The sequence below is a fragment of the Bombus pascuorum genome, chromosome 6 (genome assembly GCF_905332965.1).
Source record: "Bombus pascuorum chromosome 6, iyBomPasc1.1, whole genome shotgun sequence".
In the NCBI taxonomy this organism is placed as follows: domain Eukaryota; kingdom Metazoa; phylum Arthropoda; class Insecta; order Hymenoptera; family Apidae; genus Bombus; species Bombus pascuorum.
Genome location: NC_083493.1, coordinates 8,547,735 through 8,568,123, shown reverse-complemented (window position 1 = coordinate 8,568,123; position 20,389 = coordinate 8,547,735). Strand labels below are relative to the sequence as shown.

The 20,389-nt window shown below is 35.3% G+C and overlaps 1 protein-coding gene across 11 annotated transcripts in view; it reads right to left on the bottom strand.

Moving 5' to 3' along the window:
- LOC132907657 (uncharacterized) overlaps positions 1 to 20,389 on the bottom strand; it is a 275,382-nt gene that overhangs the window by 34,133 nt on the left and 220,860 nt on the right. For all 11 annotated transcript variants that reach the window (XM_060960955.1, XM_060960958.1, XM_060960947.1 and 8 more), the window contains exons 8-10: positions 5,497 to 5,625; positions 5,234 to 5,349; positions 4,325 to 4,568 (exon numbers count right to left, since the gene is read on the bottom strand). In XM_060960955.1, coding sequence (XP_060816938.1) covers positions 4,325 to 4,568; positions 5,234 to 5,349; positions 5,497 to 5,625 — 489 coding nt within the window. The remainder of the gene's footprint in view (positions 1 to 4,324; positions 4,569 to 5,233; positions 5,350 to 5,496; positions 5,626 to 20,389) is intronic.

Below are 20,389 nucleotides of genomic sequence, written 5' to 3'. Positions count from 1 at the left end.
GAAAATATAATATATTTTCGGCAGAAATTAAATCATGTATTAAAGAACAAGGGAAGCGTATGTAAAGAAATTATTATGTCCAAGAGATTAAAAATCTAAGCGATAGGTTAACTTGCAAAAGTAGAAATCGAAACAGATATTGAATCTTCTATTTGTATGCGTTTTCTTCTCGTATGGAAACAAAGTTATTTAACAGCATGTGCGATAATTAGTTCGGATAATTAAGATCCTATCGTGCCTTGGACATAATAAGCAAATATTTATAATTAAAAACGTTAAAAAATGTGGAACGTCATTTCTGTATGAAAATGAATTTCATTTGCTACATAGAAAAGCTTTACAAGTTAAAGGAGCGTTAATGGATTTTTTAAAAGGCTTTTCAGTAATATTCCCACGGACGAGTAAACCTAAAGTAATCTCTGTTTATTCGATAAAAAATTTTTTAACAACTTAATTACGTTTCTGAATTTATGCTTTGGTTATCCGCTCATTGTAAATAGTAACAGCAATAAAGAAATGCTATCTGAATATATCCAATGTAAAATAGCAAGGAGAAAACGGTATTGAATCCAATATGTATCGATTCTAATAAATAATGCAGCTTGAACAAATCGATGTTGGAAGGTTGTTAAAAATTTCTGTGTCACGTATCTACATTTCGATGAGCGAATATTTGGGCGACGAACAGGAAAGGTCAACCGATAAAATTCAAATGAAATATAGATCAGCGGATTTATAACCCACGGATACAAATTATAAAAGCTAGAAGAAGTCGAAATTAATTCGGTGTACACTTGGAGTTTTGATTTGAATGTTGAATGTTAGCTTTGAATTTATAAATATTCTTCTGAAATTACATCAACAAAACATGAATTGTCAATAAATCAGATAGCATTTAACGAAAAAATAACAATCAGGAACCCATGCAAATTTTTTACGTTGTAAATTTTCTGCCAATACAGACATTTTTTCGAATAAACTTTCAATTTCTATATCTGCATTCATGTTATCTGTTGGTAATCATTGGCTTTGAATTTACTATTTGGAGCATATCGAGGCCAGACCTGATTGCGCGTGTACCGTGTATTGTCAACTATTGTTATATCATACCTGAGGAAAGTTTAAGCTCGATATCGACTTTGCGATCTAACAAATCACAAGTCATATCTAATATACACGAATAGGTACATGAACATAGTAAATAACTTAGGAATTCCATGACTCGTAATATCCAACAAACGGACAATTGTTATCAAAAGTTTTTGATAGGATTCTAGCACAGGATAGCATTTTGATAGAATATTACTATATTGTCGAGACAATGATTAATTAAAGCCTACAGCATAAATACAATATACATGATAATATACACATAAATAGGTGGCAAACGGTGATTTCGTAAATTTATATTTTTATGAACACAGCTAAAGAACTGATTTTGATCTAAATAAAGAATTGGTTTATTCACTATAACGAATTGTATACTTTGCTTTTACTTACAATTTTAAATTTCTCACAATTTTCGCTATAAAGCATCTTCTTAGTTCCTTAAAGTTTAAGTTCCTTAAAATAATCCAAATTTCCTTAAAATAAATAAAACATACATTGTCATAATATAATCTACATCATTAGATAAGAGGAAGCAAAGAAATACGACGAAGGAAGAAAAAATTTCTAACGATCCCTTGATCCTTTCCACCACTACAAACTATCCTTAAAAGGATGTCCTTTTGCCTAGCACGGATTTACAATATTCCATTGAAAATTTATGCCACCTCCGATAAACCCTTCGTCTGAAGCTTGCAGCCTCTCGCCCTGTTCGCATTTCTCTCGATGCGCGACGGTATGCGTGTCTTCGCTTAGTTTATTCCCGGTTATATATCTGCCGTCTGAGGAGCCACGGGGTTACGTTCGTTCCTTGGCTACGGTTTTAGAGGAGAGAGGGGAGTTAGAAGACGCGAAGGCAAGGGTGGAAGGCTTTCAGCCCACCCAGCGCATGTTCCATCTCTTACGGGAACATATCTACAAAGCCACGAATGCATGGTCCGCGCGCGTTGCAACCATTGTGCATGATAATTGAAAATCCCAGGGATACGAGCCAGCCGCATTCCCATGTGATTTACTACTACTTCGTATCTATTACTTCCGAGAGAACTGGTGGAGGGAACCGGGAAAGTTGAATAGGTTTCTGTGCGTTGGCAGCGCTTCGATGAGTTATGCTGATTGATACCTGCGAACGGAAAACGAGATTCTTCGGGTTTCAGGGACAGAGTTTCTAGGAGGATCGTGAAAACGTGTTCGATGGAATTCGTTTGAAAGCTGCAGTTACATTTAGATATCATTTGAGAATATAACGCAATGAAATCCATAGTAGGTTAATTTTTATATATTTTCTTAATTTTCATATATGACAGATTAATCACGATCATTCGAGGAGTTACAGTCACACCAATTATTAGATACAGTCGAATTAATTAGTTGTAATTTAGATTGGTTTAACTGTTATTTGCTGCGCACATCATATTACTGATAAGCAAGCAATAAGTGAATAATTACTAATCAGCAAAGAATTCGACTGACAATTGATTTTGCATTTTAAGAGTATCAGAAACAGCTAGTGAAAAAAAATATTATATTGTATTTATTCGTTACATCAGTCGGAGGGATAGAATTTTGTTATTATGAATATTAATTATTATTACGAAGAATAGTTAGAGGCTTGTAAGAGTCTTAGATTAGGTACGAGCTGTACTTATACTTGAAATGTATAAACAGTTCTAATTTAATTCAACTGAAACTGTTCCCAAAAGATTTGTCAGGAAAAACAACAATTTCTCAGAACATGTCAGTATTACTTTTTATTTGTATGTCCTAGATTTCCAGATTTTAAACTATTCATTCTCGTTCATTTTGGCCATTTATGCAACATCATCGAAGCGGTATCGATTATTAACTCGAACGTTACTTGATACATTGTATCTCGCTGAACAAGCTTCTTCGTTCGAGGAGCGGATAATTAAATGAAAGTGTCGATCGAAACAATCAATCGATCGAAAACCACGGGCTGCTAACGCGAGCCGAATTTCCGGAGGGCTCTCGACGACTGTTCCATGAAAAAGGTAAACAAATGCAATGCAATTCCAAACACGCCATGGTAGCACACGACTCTCTACGTGACTGCATTTCGTAGCCGACTTTTCTACCACCACCTTTACTTTCGAACGCAATCGTCTTAATACCGTGTCCAAGATTCTCGAAATCGTGTCGAGGGATCGTGCTCTCGCCTCTTTGAAGCGGAAACACGCTCGAATGAAACTGGGAGGAAACGAAAACGAAATAAGAATTGAGTACGGTGAATCTTGGAATGGTTGTTTGATCAGTGTTGATTTTTTCATAATATGAGTTTTCCAAAATAAACAGTTTGTTTGAAAAGTATGATCTTTCTAATACATCAATTCAAATGTTATAATTTTTATAGGCAATTTAAAAGTGCGGAAACGTATAGAAAAATATACAAAACAAAATATATTTTAGATTCCTCCCTTTTAGTTACGTCCATAAAAGTGTGAATTCACATAAACATTTGTAACATAATGATTTTATATCTGTAAAAATTGTTCATTATATTCAAACAATACTCCACCAACATTGAGTGGTTCTCTTTTCTCTCTTTTTGGTTCGTTGCTCTCTTTTTTAAGTGTGTATGAAGTTTACATGAAAATGAAAATCCTATTGTGATCGATCGGTTATCAGCGAACAAATAGTGGCTTAAGCGAACGTTGATTAAATTTCATGTAAATGGGCAGCGATAATAATTGATAGTAATAATATAAATATGTTTGGGGTATGTTATTAATTAGATACTAACAAATCTGCATCGGCTGAATAAAATCCTAGTCCCTTCGAACTGCCTCAATAATATTGTTTGTATTAATATGAAAATTAATTGTAACGCATAGGCATGCCTTTGTTAAATTTAATCATTTCACTTGTAGATTTAATGGAAATCGTTCGTCTGTCAGTAGAATGATCGGATAAAGAGTTGCAATTATGCAACAAATTATTCATTCTTCTCTCATACCATACAGTTGGAAGTAATAAAAAAATGTAGCTACACGTCCTATTTATTAATAATTCAACGCATCGGTGGATTTCAACAGAATCAATATTTCCATCAACGAAATAATTAAAAAAATATTTCACAATTTAAAAACAATTCTGTGAAATAATCTGATCACGTATTTCATATAAATTGCTTTAAATACATAAATCACCACTCACAAGGCCACATAAAAAGTTAAAAACCACGAGGTCTCCACGTTACCTGAGATTAAAACTGGATAACGAGACGTGTCCAGTGTCATAAGCACGTCCATGAAGCACGAGTCTGCACGTAGTGGACTTCAGTTTGCCTCTGGTATCGTGGTGGCCAGCTCTGACTTTCTCACCATTCACCTCCAGATTGCAGCTGTTTGATACTGAGCCCTGATCTTTTCGATGATCCTGAAGATCTCGATTGTTATAGCGCGTATTATATCCTGCACCACTAAACGACTTGCTCATATCCACTGGAATTAAAATCGAATTAACGTTACACGTGGAATGGGCAATCATAGGCAGGAACATCGATGAAATATGCAGATATTCGGAGAGTCGTTAAAATCGCTGTTCAAATAGGTACGACCTAATTTCGATAGGTTATAATCTGATCAAATAAAATCGGGTATTTGAATTAATTATCTCTGGGTAGGAATAGCTACCGATTTTTTAGAACGATTCAGAATTCCTGCGGAACGGAGGATCTAATGAACGAATCGCTTCATCGGTGCCATTTTTTACCCTGACGCTTGTTAAATCAGTTTTAATCGTTCGTTGAATCGTGATCATTTTGGTTAATAGCTGCACGTTTCTATACCAAATTATGTGATAATAAATGGCACGATATGATCATGGAAGATATGAGATATTCATTTTAATACGTTCGAATTTTTATTTAAATTAGATTACGAGATATGTTGTTTGCAGTATAATTTATGAAAAATATTAAAATTAAAAAAATGACTCAACGGTGTGTAAAAATGTATAGAATTAGTACTAGAATATGTTTTATTCTATGACTATTTCATTTTGTCTTCTAACAGCTGCTTTCTTTTTTAATCATTTCCAGTTACGTGGCAGATCCACTATAATTTATTAAATTTAGATTCCTAGTATTCTTGCTCTGAATACTTACAGCTTCTATCTGTGCTATCCATGATAACCGTGGTAGGAGCTTCCGTGGTGATTTCAATGAAATGAAGAGTGGCGACAAAGCCGTTATAATCGAATGGCGGTACTTCCGGACCCGATCTGCGAAAGATGACGTTTCTTATTTACTATCTCGTATTCTTTGTTAGAATTCGAAAAAGAATTGCGATTAAATTTGATCGTTTGAATTTGATTCTATGTTAAGTCAAAGCTTTCAAAGGTGCTGTACGTGTTTTTTTTCTTTTTTACCTGAACTCGACCAGCAGTTTCCGGCCACTGTACGTCAACGACGTTTTATTCTTGAAACACAGCATCTTGAGAAGGGGACTCGACGTTGTTGAACCCGAGTATACGGCAATGTAGTCGCTTGTGCAGTGCCTGGAACAAACACGGTCGAAAACGTGTGTTAGTTTTAACGTCCAGACATGTGATTCGTAAACAGAATTCGTAAAGAAACGACATTAATCAGGGAAAAGTTTTTAACTTGCTTTAGTTGAATTAAAGGTATCCAGTTTTAATTGAACCAAAATATTTAATCACGCCAATTTGTTACATTACAAATTAAAGTCACTAAAATTTTATTTCAAATATCGATTGAACAAATGATTGATGGCAGGACTATACTTTACAAAATAGAAATTTAGAACAAAATTATCGATATTTTATATGTATCTTCGGATATTTCTAAATTTTCTACCATTCAATGTTAAATAATTTTCAAGCCTCTCTATAATCCGCAGAATTATACTTTGCAAAATAAAAGTTTGTAACGAAGCTATCGATATCTTAAGAATTTCAAACGCTTCCAAGTTTTTAATTTTTCCGACCGTAAAAATATGTTTACCTAAATAAAGCTAGATAAGATTGTAAAACGTGTAATTGGATTAAAATCGAATAAAAAGAGGATCGTCGACGCGCATCGAAGGGGTAAGCAGTGTACTGATTTATCAGTGAGTTCATAAGGATGAACAGGAGTCGGTTCCCATGGAAGTTTCACCATTAAGAAAACATCCAATATTACTGGTAAGGCAGAGGCGGCTGCGCCGAATTACCACGATGGGACCGGCTGATTTATTTTACGAGAAAAGTTCCATCGTCGCTTGCCTGCCGGGGTGATCCTTCATTTCGAGGATCACGACGATGCGATTTTAATAATCTGCTCAAATTAGAGGAACGTCCCGAGGACCTGTCCGGACGGATGCTCGGCCATTAAGGTGTAATTTAGAGTTAAGATTGGATCCGTCGTGGCTGTGCAACGCCGCACAAAAATATAACAGGGCGCTAGCCGTAATAAACGGAGTATTCCTTGAAAATTTTTGCTCTGAAGAGACGAGGGATGACCTGTCTCCCTTTCTTAGTGAAATATAAATTTATGAAATAGACGTATTTTGTAACTGAGAATCATAGTTACGATCGCTTGTAAAATTCTTTTATTCTTATGAGAAAATAAAATGCAATTTTTCAAATATTCTCTGTTTCAAGGATTTATTATAAATTTTAAATAATTCTAATAAAAGTTTCTCTAAATCTTATTTTGATAATATTTTCAAACGATCGATCGCTCGTCAAAACTTGTTGCGTGCTCTATGTGAAAATGATAGCCACTTGCGAATTTTTAAAACCAATATTCCACGAAGACCAAACCTACGTCAAATTTTTATTACGCTCCCTCCATATTATATTTTTATGAAAAATCCTTTATGAGACACGTTGGATGCTTTGTCCTATAAAATGGCATAGAAACCGGACAAATCAAACGTTTGTTTGCCTTACTCTTTGTAATATGTTAAACATCACGAATCTTTTGTTACGTTCAGAAGCAATTTATAACATCGTAGTTTCATCCCATGTGATCCTGCATGAAGAACGATTTTGAGAATACATGTATTATGATACATACAATACGTGTAATACGTGTAATTAATTAATTTTAGTATTCTAAGATGTATTAAGAAAAATTAATCCTAATAGTAAACCCAATCTCTAAAGAGTATTCAGACAAATTAATCCTGATATCGATACCGATACTTGTATCGAGAGAGGAAACGCTCATTGTTCTCGAAGAATTTCATTAGTCTGGAGTCGGTTGAACAGCGAAGAAATAATTCTAAACACGTAACAGGTGTTTCGAAACTTTTCCCATAATTTTAATTAATTGCTGCAAGAGGTGGTGGCGTAAAGTAATTAATAGGAGAAGTTCACGAGATGCCCGACCGGATTCGATTTCATTGAACCGAATTGCTTTTCGAGAATTCCTTCATCTGAACGTAGATAGAAGGCCGATGTAGCGGGAGGTTGAGACGCGTGGCACGTCGCCAATTTCTGAATAATTAACTGTCAGGAAGCCGCGGAGAGCGCGACCATCTTCATAATTGAGTCACCGCCCTTTCTCTTGCACCGCTGTCTCACTTTCTTCCATGTAAACATATAAATTATGAGCCGTTCGAGCCAGAGCCTCGCACCAGACGACCTCGCTACCTTTCCATGATAATTACAGCTGAAACGGAACGCGATACTTCGTTAAGCGAGCGCGTGGGACTAATTATCTCGCAGACAATATACGGGCTACTCTAGTACCTCGAGTGAAATGATTATCAGCACGAGTAGAAATCGGAAAAGTTGAAAGAAAAATTCGAAGGTAAAAGGCTCGCTTGTTTATCTCGATCGGATTAACGTGTCAGAATATTTTAGAAATTTGTCTTCTTATTTTTAATGTAGTTTTAAAATATCAAATTTTCTATGGAAGACCGTTGTTGTTTCATGACAAAACCTCCTTTCACGATTACAATTAACAGGGAATTTTTACGAATATGGTAAATTAGGCGATAAATATGCTTTTTTTATTATTGGCAGTAAAAATTAAAAGATCACGCAGAAAAGAGAAATAAGTACGAAGAGAGAAAAAGAGAAATTAGAAAATTATCGCAACTAGAATCTTATAGATTAAAGATCAATTTATTCTATCAATGAACATAAATAATTCCATAGAAATAATTCATTTCAAGATAATTCGTATCGCATTGAATTCATAATTTTATAATTTGACCATAAATATATATTATTAGAAGTATTATTATATTAACGAAAGATGACTCTATAGGGTTAATGTTTTCGATTTAAGCCGGGTTTTATTCGATCGGAATTAAACGGAGAGAGACATTGTTCAAAGGTGGGCACAACCGACAGATTCGAGTGGGAAATTTTTAATTTACTTCAGCGGATTTGCGGACGAGTAATTTCGGGGCATTTTATACCAGCTTGAGTGTTCACAATACACCGTCCACTGTACACTCTTTTCCTCTTTGAATTTTTCTATCTCTCTTTTCTTCATTTTCGCGATTCCTTTTTTTTTTTACGTACCTGAATTGTATGAAATGGAACCGTAGGAATCCGATTTTTTGCTGTTCAGGTTGCTCGTGCAGAAAATGATGTACAAAAATATCTTTCTATCTTTATATTCTTATATCTCTTCCCATATACGCATATAATATTATATTAGAAACGATAGCATTTACTTTTTTGTATTTGTTTATTTAGCCCGTGATTTCCATAGTAAAACAGAAATACGTTAACTTCCTGCTAGGATTTCGAATTCTATTCAGATGAAAAATTTTTATTTGGACTGATACGTTAATAGCATAATTGTTATTATATCGTATATATAAATGTGAAGCTTCATTTAATTGAAAATTATTGACATAGTTAACATTATTGTGATAAAAATATTATGATAATGTTTATATGTATATATTGAAGAATTTTCATTGTATCAGATAACTTTTTAAAGGGTACATCAAATTTCTAATGCTATGCTTGTAATTTGATAGTTTTACAGTCCCAGCTCTCATAAAAAAAATGTATTTTCAATCGGAAAATCACGAGAAATGGACATTCCTCGTCTTTCCCTAACCCTTCAAGCGTAAAAGTACTAAAGGGAGAAACTATACATGTGCTAGAACATGTAATTTAAAAAAACGCATATACAACTTAATTATACAATAATTAGTATTTCATTTAAGATTTAACGAATCAAAGAAAATCTATTTGTTATCTAACATTCCCGCGACAGTTATACGATTTTTATTTGAAATGCTTTTGTTAACGACATTTGCTGAAGTACGAGGTTGTTCGTTCTTGCCGAAAGCTCCTTTAATGCTGAGATAATTTAGTGAGCCTAATTAAAATCATTCAGCTGAAGCGTACCACTCTAGGTAATGGCAAAGTTTATCTACGAAGATAAGCCGAAATTGCAGAAGATATTGTACATCGTCGTCGGAATTGTTCTTTTTTCTTCTACAAGAGTACAATCAAAAGTGGTTGGAGGAAGGCGGAGTAATCGGTGGAATAAATTCTTTGCTCGTAGCGGTAACTCGAGAGTAGAGTTCGAAAGAAAGAGGAAGCAATCCAAAGAATCTTTCGATCTCGACTTCGTTTCATCTTATTCGTTCCACGATCTCGTTCCTTCCGCTCTTCACAAGAAAATTTTTTCCATTTCGAGTCGTATGAATGCCGGATTAATCTGTATGAAATTACAGAAATGCACCTTAACGTTCTCGTTACGTAGTTTTGTATGAAAACTTCCGTGGTAATAATTCACGATTGAATTTATCATTGGAATATATAAATCGCGAAAATTTTCGTTTGCTTCGTTGCACGAACATTCTTCGTTACATATTAAAAACGGTCCCGTTACGAGGTAACGTAATCCATCGGGATAATTCCAACGAGAATTCATTCAGTCATCACAGTAATATCATCCGCAATCGCATCGGGGATTCCTGTGCTTCGAATATAACTGCTTTACGAACAGTTTCGAGCTGTTACCGTAATTCGATAACGAGCCACTCAACTTTCCCCCCCTATGAATAATCGGAAACGATATTTCCTTGCATTTAAACGTTTCAGTTTGAACGTTTCTCTTCCAATCTTTTTATCTTTCCATTCTACGTTTTCGATCTTATTGACCATTTTTGTTATCTTCTATAACGCGACAAGATACTTTTTTATTATGTTCAGATAAATTTACAAGATAAGAATTCAGAAGAAAGAATTTGCTTTCCTTATATTTGCATTGGTCCAAGATAAACAAGTGAGTGATCGCGTAATATGAAAGCGTTGCGATCGTTGGAAAGATCGCATCGGGGATTTGCAACGAGTGCAATTATAGTAATAGTCCCGTGAATCGCAATAACTGGGCACGCGGATGCATTAAACGCGTGGTGCATTCGTGCCACGTAATCAGAACCGTGCCAACAGATATTGTACGTAACTGCGTGTAACTAATGTAGGAATCGTATGCGCGGCGTTAAATTAATTCACCACGCCACTGTTTCTGTTCCAGCACGATTAATGCGCCACGCTTCCGCGAGCTTGCATCCGCGTAGCGCGCAATTGTCTTCGACGCACAGGGGATTACGCTCGAATCCTCGCGAGGGAGAAATTTGTCTGCCGTCGAAGTAACCGCGGATAACGGCAAATATATCGCGAACTGATGGCGTACGAGAATATGAAATATGTAAAGTAAATATATTTGCCGTGGAAATCGACCCGTAGAATGGATAATCGCTTGTTGAAACGATGACAATTGAACGAAATATTGGATACGTATGTAGAATTGTGAGGTTGCGAGTAATTTTAGAAAAATACCGTCGATGTTTCGACAGAAATATTGCAACAGATATTGGATATCGGAAGAAATTTAAATCTTGACATTTTTGAATACCTTTTATTTTTGGCCTTTTGAATGTCAGTTATCAATACTACCATGTAATCGGACGTTAAATTGTAAGTTTTATTCGCTATTTTTTCATTTTAGAGAAATATCGTAAACATTTTGAAAAAGAGGATCTCTAATGTTTACTATATGTATCTTTTTATTAAATGTATTAATTATGTAATTAAATGTAATTAATTATACTGTACTTCTATCAGATTAGTTTACATACACGATAGATTTCTATGATAAAACACTTTCGTGAAACGATTTATGTCAGGACTATACTAATATGTAATGCCAATTAATGGTAGAATATTTGAGAGCAAAAGGAACTATCTATCAGGTAAAATAGTTTATATATGTATAGTTTCAAATCACAGTAATTACGTAATTAGGTCACGAATTAATCACAGGAAGTTTGATCATAATCGAACCATTTTCCTTGACAGTTGCCTGAATACCGACAATGAATTACATATTCTACTTGCAGGCTTCTATTTTGCGCTTGTCTGAATACATATGCATATTTCACTGGCTTACCGCCTGACTACGACCGGGCTGCTCTACTTAGCAGATGTGCGAACTTTGGAGAGTTCTTATATCATTAGTTCGGCTTTCAATCATACGTTCGTTGAATTCAGATCAATATTTCAGTATTTGCTGGTTCTGCTTATTAACAACTTAACCACCTGAGACCTGTTACTGTCAAGAACGTCTAACCATAACTAGCAGCATATAGAGGCCACCAAGCATCTAATTACGGAGTCATAACGCAGATAAACATGATGTTAGGCCACCTGTGGTGCTATTGTACTTGTATGCTACTATAAACTCTAGGAACATTTGCATTGACCCACGCGTAATAGGTAGAGTTATCTAATTTTCTTGTTGTATTTTTTCTTGTTGGACTTAAAGTACCTAAAGATCTAACGATCATGATATTTTTGCATTATTTCTTTGTTACATTAAAGACTAATAGTATCTCATAACATACAAATTTAGTTGATCTGTGCAAGTTGAAGGTTGAATTATCGAAGCTTACCTAACTCAAACAATCATATCTTATCATACAATTAACATAATTGACACGATTACCGAGAGAAATCAAAAGTCTTCTTATTTTCTCAAAAGATAATAAGCAACCCCAAAAATGTTGATATCATAAATATAATTATTTCAGCTTTCTGTACATTCGTTTTTGATGTTTCTTTTTTTCTGGACCTAAACTACAAGATATTTTTTCATTTTTTCGTTATTATATTAGAGACTGATAATGTTTCATAACATACAATTAGTCTGGCTATTCTGTGAAAAATTCAAGGTTGAATTATTCAAGTTTGGCTGACTCAAATGATTAACTCGAGTAACAAGAGAAATCAAAGGCGGAAAGCATCTTAAAAATGTCGATATTTTAATCGTGGTTATTCCAGCTGTCTGTATGTTCGTTCCGACAGACGGACCCGATAATCCGATGGCGTGATCCTTCCACAACCGCCATACGACATGGTTTGCTGCTTTATCGGTTTCCCCGCTTTCGATTCATCCTTGCTGGAGTTTCAATAGAACGAGACCAAGAGGAATTGGTTACCCTTAATAATGGTTTCCGTGGAAGCCAACCGTAACTTAGCATAGAATAAGGAAGTACCTGGATCATCGTTCCACTAGCGTATAGCTAAATCGAGGCTGAAAGTTTTCCACGGAATCTGTTTACCTATTGCCCGAATTAGCATTTCTTCGCCTAATGGTTCGCTTCCTCGACTTCTTTTTCTATCTGTTTCACACTTCGTGCTACATCGTAAAGAGTTTCGACTCCCATGAGGAATTCTTAGAGCAGAAAGTTACTCTGGAAACTTGTCTCTGGAGGATACGAAATGATAAGGAAATAGAAAAGTAATCAAGTATTTTAAACGATCTTCTGACTTCGCAATTATCTCTTAGATTTAATCTAGAATTCATGAAATCTCGTTAAAATTCTTATTGTGCAGTTTTCTCTCCCATAGTTCTTTGTATGTTTAACAGGATAACACGAGAGCTAACAGATTGAATCATCAAGCGTGATATATTTTATATCTTGAATTATAATTAATAACAAGTCAATTATCATATACAACGTAATTGTTAAATTGTATTACATATAAACAGACGAACTTCCCCTTTTATAAAAAAATTCGTGTAAGCTTTTTTACGTCTGACGCAGTAGAAGGGAAACGTTTAATATGGAGTTAAGTAGTGTTCAATTTTTAAAAGTTAGTATCGAATGTTGTATAATGATCGTATCATCGCAAGAAAAAATAAACGACTATCACTACCGCTTTAATACCAAATTCTTTCTATTCTGATATCCAGTAGAACCCATATAAATAGGAATAAATAGAATAGATAATAAAATAGTCCACAGTTGCGATTGTGTAAATTTCAAATACACAGGTTCACAAATTCGTTAATTGTCTTGTGGACCATCTCGTGGGTGGTTTTCACTTCCTTTGGCAGTTACTTCGTAGCAGCTATTGCATTTCAACTGAAACCACGTTAATTAATTCCCTAGGACGGATTTATTCCTTAGGATGGTAAACAGTCGAGGAAACTTGTCCGCGACACTCGCGTTTTAACAGCTTTTAAGCGTCGATACGCGATTACTACTGGTTTAGAACTTAATCCGCTGCATGTTATCTTGTGGCTACAGTTGTTGTCGCGCAAGTGAAATAGAACTGGATTCCTCTCGCGTGGAAACTTGTAGCCATTTGCAAATGACCCTTCAACGTGCATCCGCCACTCTACCGGCCCGGTTGCATTGTTACTTGAGGCTGTTTTCGCAAAATACGACACCGTTTTGCTTCGTTTCCATTTCCATTTCCCAGCAATGAATTAATCAAAATAAAAAATGGATACAATCGACCCTAATTTTCACCGATGGATATGGAACACTAACCGTGTAACGTTCTTTACGTTATTTAGTTAAGCAAATTCTTAAGCTTAAGGAAAATTTAGAAGAATCACTGCAAGTACGTGAAATTTTTTTGTTATAATCTTATGATGTATCTTTCTACCGTCAAAGAAGTTCTGAAATTTCAGAAAAGCGTGATAAAATCGTCATTAATATATGCGATTTATCGGTACAGTTTACAATTAAATTTTTCTTGGAACATTGAAACTCATTTTGTTTACTAAGATAAGAAAAGAACGAGTAAAATACGGTCATAACAGGATTGATCCAAAGAATAATTTATGATACGGAATATACGAACAATTTTTCGTATTCTGTCACTGCATTTTCGATCGCGTAATTAAATAAATCGAACAATACGTGTCTGCAAATATATATATATAGACGATTGTATTAATGTTTTTACGTAGTCACGCGTTCCGTGAATTTTTTCTTAGGAATTGAAGAGGGAAAGGAGGAATTGAAGGAAAATTAGAAAGATCACAGAAGGATCGATGATTTACTCGCCCGAACACAATTAAATCGATTCGTTGGTAAATCAGTTATTTCCGCAAATGGAAAATTCGAGGACGGCGAAAGAGGGAGGGAACTTGTTCGCGCGGCTGATTTCGTTACTCACCCCCTCTTTACTCTTCGAACCATTATTGACATTGGTCGGAAAATATTTCCGCGGACCGCCGGTGGAAAAATTAGGTAAATATCCAGGGAATTCGATAACTAAGTGGTTCGAATTCAACTTCTTCGAGATCTCTGGCATTCCAATTTCTACTCTGTATACATTCCAACTAATGGAATTGAAAAATGTATATGGAATTCTTTTGTTTCATATGGTCCTATACGATGATTCGATGCTTTGTATTAGTATCTAAGATTAAAATTTCTTACGAATGCATGAACGTTCGTAAAATATAAATTAGATACGTTACATCTTCGTTATGATCAGAGACTAGCATTCCGTGGAAAAATGTTACAGGTATAATTATATATAAATAATAATTTATAGAAAATATTTACTTGGAGTAACAGTCCCATTGCGTTACGCAGTAATACACCATATAAATTACGCTATTCTTGTATGAGAATGAAATACAGAGTCACAAGTATTTCCTAGAATAGTAGCGCTCTTATCCTACGATTTAAATTACGATTACATTCTTTCTCAATCTGAATCAAACAAGTAAAATAATAGCACTGACCTACATAACAAAGTACTGTATTTTTCTTCGTAGAATAAAAGGCTGCCGTAACAATTATTCCTTCGAATTGGTCAATTCGTCTCGTTCAAACACGATTCTCGTCGCGCTACGGATTGAGCGAAATTAAACGTAAATCTCGTTACGTCAGTGATGGTTGATGTTAAAGTATAATCTGGATTAGTCGGCAAATTCAATCGGATTCCCCGCGCCATTCCGAGCTGGTCGGCGTACCAGGAGGGCGTAATACGAAATTTATACGAGACGAACGGAAGACGAGCAACAGGATGTGCCGGATATTATTTTCCGGCGCTGCTTGATAGAAAAACGGAAGTTGGCGACCTCGTGTCACGTTTAATTCCATCCTGTTTCGGCTGCGCTTCATTTCCGCGCTGGTGCTTATTTCAACATCGACCTCGCTGTAAAATAAAATTGAACAGAGAGAGGGCGAGAGGGGAGAGGGATGGAGATATATGAAAATCAAAAATAATCAAATTCGGCGGCGGGCGCTGGTCGCACGGAAATTAACGAGGCTCTCGATAAGCGCGAAAATGGATTTGCATTGCGTCCGCTTGTTTCCCGTAACTAACTTCCGACCACCACTTATTTAACTTTTGCCGAAGCTGCACGCTGTATTCGAACTAACTGCTTCCTGCTAGCCTGTTGAATATTTATTTTGTTTTTCCTAGTTTCGCGATAAGAAATATAAGTTGACGACGCTGCCGGATTTTTGTCTCTCTCGTTCCTTTGATTACGTCTTATTTTCTGCCCCGCCGGGATAAGGGAGTATCGTTTAATGTGTAAAGTTTATCTGACTATGAAATTTTATACGGGTATGCGAAGTATTTCGGTTTTACCATAAGAGTGATTAAAGCTGTGATTAAAGTAGTATAATAAGAGTGATTAAAACAGTATATCCTTTTCTTCATTTGAAGTTAGTTTCGAATAACATTTATTTTAATTGCTACTTACTAAATAATATTTAATACTGATTTTGTAGCAAATAATAGTGATATTCATTTTACCTGTAAATTCTGACGGAGCTTCTGTGCTTACGCTACATATTTTCACCGTAATTCATAGAAACTTTCATCGAATTATATCAAATAATTATACGTTGACAGGTATATATTGATGTCGTGTATTCCATTTAACGTTATACCCATGTATCGTAGGTATTAATATTCATGCACTTCCATAGTCTCATTGATTTACAAATTTAATAATAATCAATCCGTAATATTCGATAAAAGATAGAGTAGAATGTCATAAAATCTCAAGTGAACGCGTTCACGACTGTTTACTAAAATTTCATCTTGATGATAATTCGCTAAATATGTTACTAGTCAAGTTTGTATTTCATAGAAGTACACGAAATCGTTACGAGATTAGGCGTAGTTGCGCGCTCCTTAAGGCGAATTTTCAGGCAGCCTTAGATCAGGAGGGTGGAATGGAGCGTGGATGATGTGGAGTGGAGGATCTGGTGCACGGTTAAAGGCATGCCTTATCTCTAAGCTTTACACTCTATTACGTTTATTAAAAGCACCAGTGGAAGAAGTTTCACGGTCCGAGCTGGCGCGGTGGGAATAAAAATGAGGTCGTCCATATTACGTCTTCCGGAACACTTTCAACGTCTTATGCTTCCGTTGATAGATCGGGAACGTAATCTCAGTAATTTCCATGTATTACACCACTTGTGAAGTCACCGGTAGTGATTACGAGCAACGAATGTAATTGTTTCGAATTTATTTGAAATAGCGTTTGAACTATATTTCGAAAATTTTTATTTTTTAATTATTATTGATCTTAATGGAAAGCTGATATTGCAAGGCAATTTAGATACAAACACAAGTAAATAATATATTAGGATATATAATAAGAATAATATCTGTGTACTAAACTAACTATCAATACGAACATTGACGTTAATTTAAAAAACAATTCTACATTTGTCTATTTCAATTTGGATTATAGAATTTTGATATATGTTAATAAATTTTGTATTTATATTTATTCACACACATTCACATACATATATATGTTTGTGAAGTTCGGTATTCTATTTAACCATGTGAAATAATTAAATGTGATTCGCTAATATAAAATTACCTCTGCGTCCTTTTTTCGCAACTTATTTTGAAATATCCATAATTAATACTCACTAATACTTACAATCATAATAATGAAGGTACGAACGTACCTTCTAAAAAAGTTCTATACACCGTTTTCTATATCCGAGACGAGAAACCATTTAACCATCTACTTTCTCTATTACCTTCTTCGTTTCAAGTGGAGCACTAAAATAAAGAAAAAGAAAGGACGAACAGGAAGGCGAAGAACACAAATCTAGAGGAAGTATTCGAAAGTTTTGCTGCAAGAGAAACGCAACTTTCGCGAAACCCCTCCTCGTCTAGCCGAACTTTTGCGTCGCTTAATCCCTTCGCCGGACGCCGGATTTATTTCGTCATTGTTTTGCCGTCTCGTTTTGTCCCGCGATTTAATTGTAGACAACCAATCTTCTTCTCTCCTCTCTCTTCCTTTTTGCGACGAGCTCGGAAACATATTCAACGACTTGTAGCGATCCTAATCGCAATTTAGTTATGAACGTCGAGCGGATGGAAAGTCGTCGCATCGAGACGAAAACCGGTCCGGTAGTAGTTTGATAATTAAATTCAACGATTCGACGATCAACTAGCCCTGGAACGAGTAACTTCCTCAACGAGGTCACTGTAGCGAGCGTCTTCGTGTTCCATGGACTTTCTTACGGCTTTTCGTGGGAAGTTTCGCACGCGAAACGTTGGTCGTTACGAGGCCCTGGCTTGTCGCTACATTTCACGGCAAAGTTTCCACGGAATCAGAAGAATGGAAACGCGAGGCGTGGAGGAAAAACGAAGAAACATTGACTCTTGGCGGAATAAGAATTCCCTACGAAGTCGACAAGTAGAGGAAAAGTCAAAGTCCTGGTCTGAATCCGTGGTAAGATCTTGATCTCCCTTTGAGAAAGCAGGATAAGACCGAAAGTGACCCGATGCTACTAGGGACGAGCGGAGGAGATTGTGGTTATTCGTGGAAAAATAATCGTCCGAAAGATACGGTTGTAAGTGGCTGGTATCAGTTTGATGAAGTTCCAGCAGATCGGATTAAAAAGCTTTCAACGAAGTTCTTTAATCGAATTGGTACACCGATCTGAGATTAGTTCTCGAAGATCAATGATCTAGGATAATTGAGAAACACGAGAATCGCACTGATCCACTCCATGGGGTTTCATTTTTAAGAAACTAATCACTCAATCATCTTATATTCTCTTACTGAAATTAAAAAGTTTTCAATAATAAAGTATATGCTTGGATTAAATTTTTTTAACATTGATGGTAGTTAACTGTTGAAAAAGTGATGATTGAAACGAGAAACCACATTGATAAACTTCACCGAGATTTGTTACTTGGCTTTAAAATAAATAAACATTAATTATGTATTATTATTGTAATCCTGGATTCAAACATTTATAATCAGTGGAATTAATTACTTTCGACGACTTAATCTTGTCATATACTGTAGATATTTTATATAGTTTACGTATTATATTTTGTATTGTATAGACAAATGTAATCTACTTGTTGAGTTTCTGATTCCATTTAGACATCAGTCGACCATGTACGGTTATATTCTACTTACAGGCTGTCTGTGTACATGCGATCCTATTTCACTCTCCGGATGTCCGCTATACATTGTCCTATTGTGCTTCAGCCACCGGTCTATTCTACTTAGACTGACCATACGTGGATCTAGTATACTTGCCGGCTGTCCACCAAGATGCGATCTCATTCTACTTGAGCGCGTCTAATCGAGAATTTATGTCGACTACGCTGTGATCTGATCGGGTCGGATTAAAAAGAGAATTGTTTTTCTTATGAATTTTTAATGCAAGGTATTTCGTTAAATGACTGAAACAAATAACAGGAATTTAATCCTACGATGCAGATATTTTAAAATAAGAAACGATTCGACAGTACAATCTTCTTTTACGTCTTTCTTTGGTTCCACTTGGCACAATCAGATACAACGTAACGTCTCGACTTTTGGAAAGGATGTAGAAAATCTACCTCGATGACAAAAGTCGACGAGAAACCAGAAAGACACGTAATATCGTTGTCCCATCATTTTTATCTTACTCGTTTGTTTTCTTTTCGTTCTCGAAGTTTCTTTTTGTATTGGATGAAGTTCTGAAGACTCCAGTTTTCTTCGAACGCTTTTCGAGGACACTCGAAACGAAAACGAAGTAGTTGGTGTGTTCGTACGAGCAACGCGTGAAGAAGGTTGGAAATAAATTTTAGACAGTTGGATTTCCCTGCAATAGATCGTACTATTTCTTGGCATGGTTATTCTGATACTTTTGCAGAACAATCACATAAACATAAAAGCGTCCTGCATGTACTTATTTTTCTTGAACACATTGCTGATGCTGAGATTACGAATTCGGAAACGAAAGTCCATTATATTTCACGTTATAACACGAAAGGTATTTATTACTGTTAAAAAGAAAGATATTACGAAAAGATGAATAACGCAGAAGTAAGACTAGATTAATGAAGGAAGGAAGTGATTTTGATCATCCATGAATCCAGGATGCAACATTTTCAGGAAATAGAAAAAGCGATTGCTGAGAGAATATAAAAGCGAAAATAAACCGGTGTGAGAAACGAGAAAGATTCAGGTTGTGACTCTCAGTGATCCAATGTTCTTTTAATTCGACCATCATTATAATTTCATTAATCTTTATTAATTCTCTATGATTTTCTTTTACGATTCTCCTCCGATTCTTTGCTTATTTTGAACTAAGATAGTTAGCTGATAACTGCAAAATAATTCATGAGACGTTGCGTCCTCTTCTTGTGAATTTGTAAGAAGAATTAGAATGTCAGAGGAGAGTTTTGGGAATAATTGGATAGTCCGTGACTGATCGATTGTTAGCTGTACGAAGCGTGAGTTCCCTCGGAAGTTATAAATAACACTGGCTGTGAAAATGCAGCGAAATTACTTCTATCGTTGCTGGAGTAACACCGATAAGCCATACCTTTCGGAGGATGTCGCGCCTCTTACCAAACTTTTATAAAAAAGTGGCAGATTCGAGTGAAACATCCACGTTATAAACAATCTTATCTGTATCGATGAAAAATGATCCCGCTATAATCTAAACTTTAATTTTTCACATAATATATATATATATATAATACATAATATAATGTAATATGTAATATATAATCTTTCATGTTATATATAATATTAATT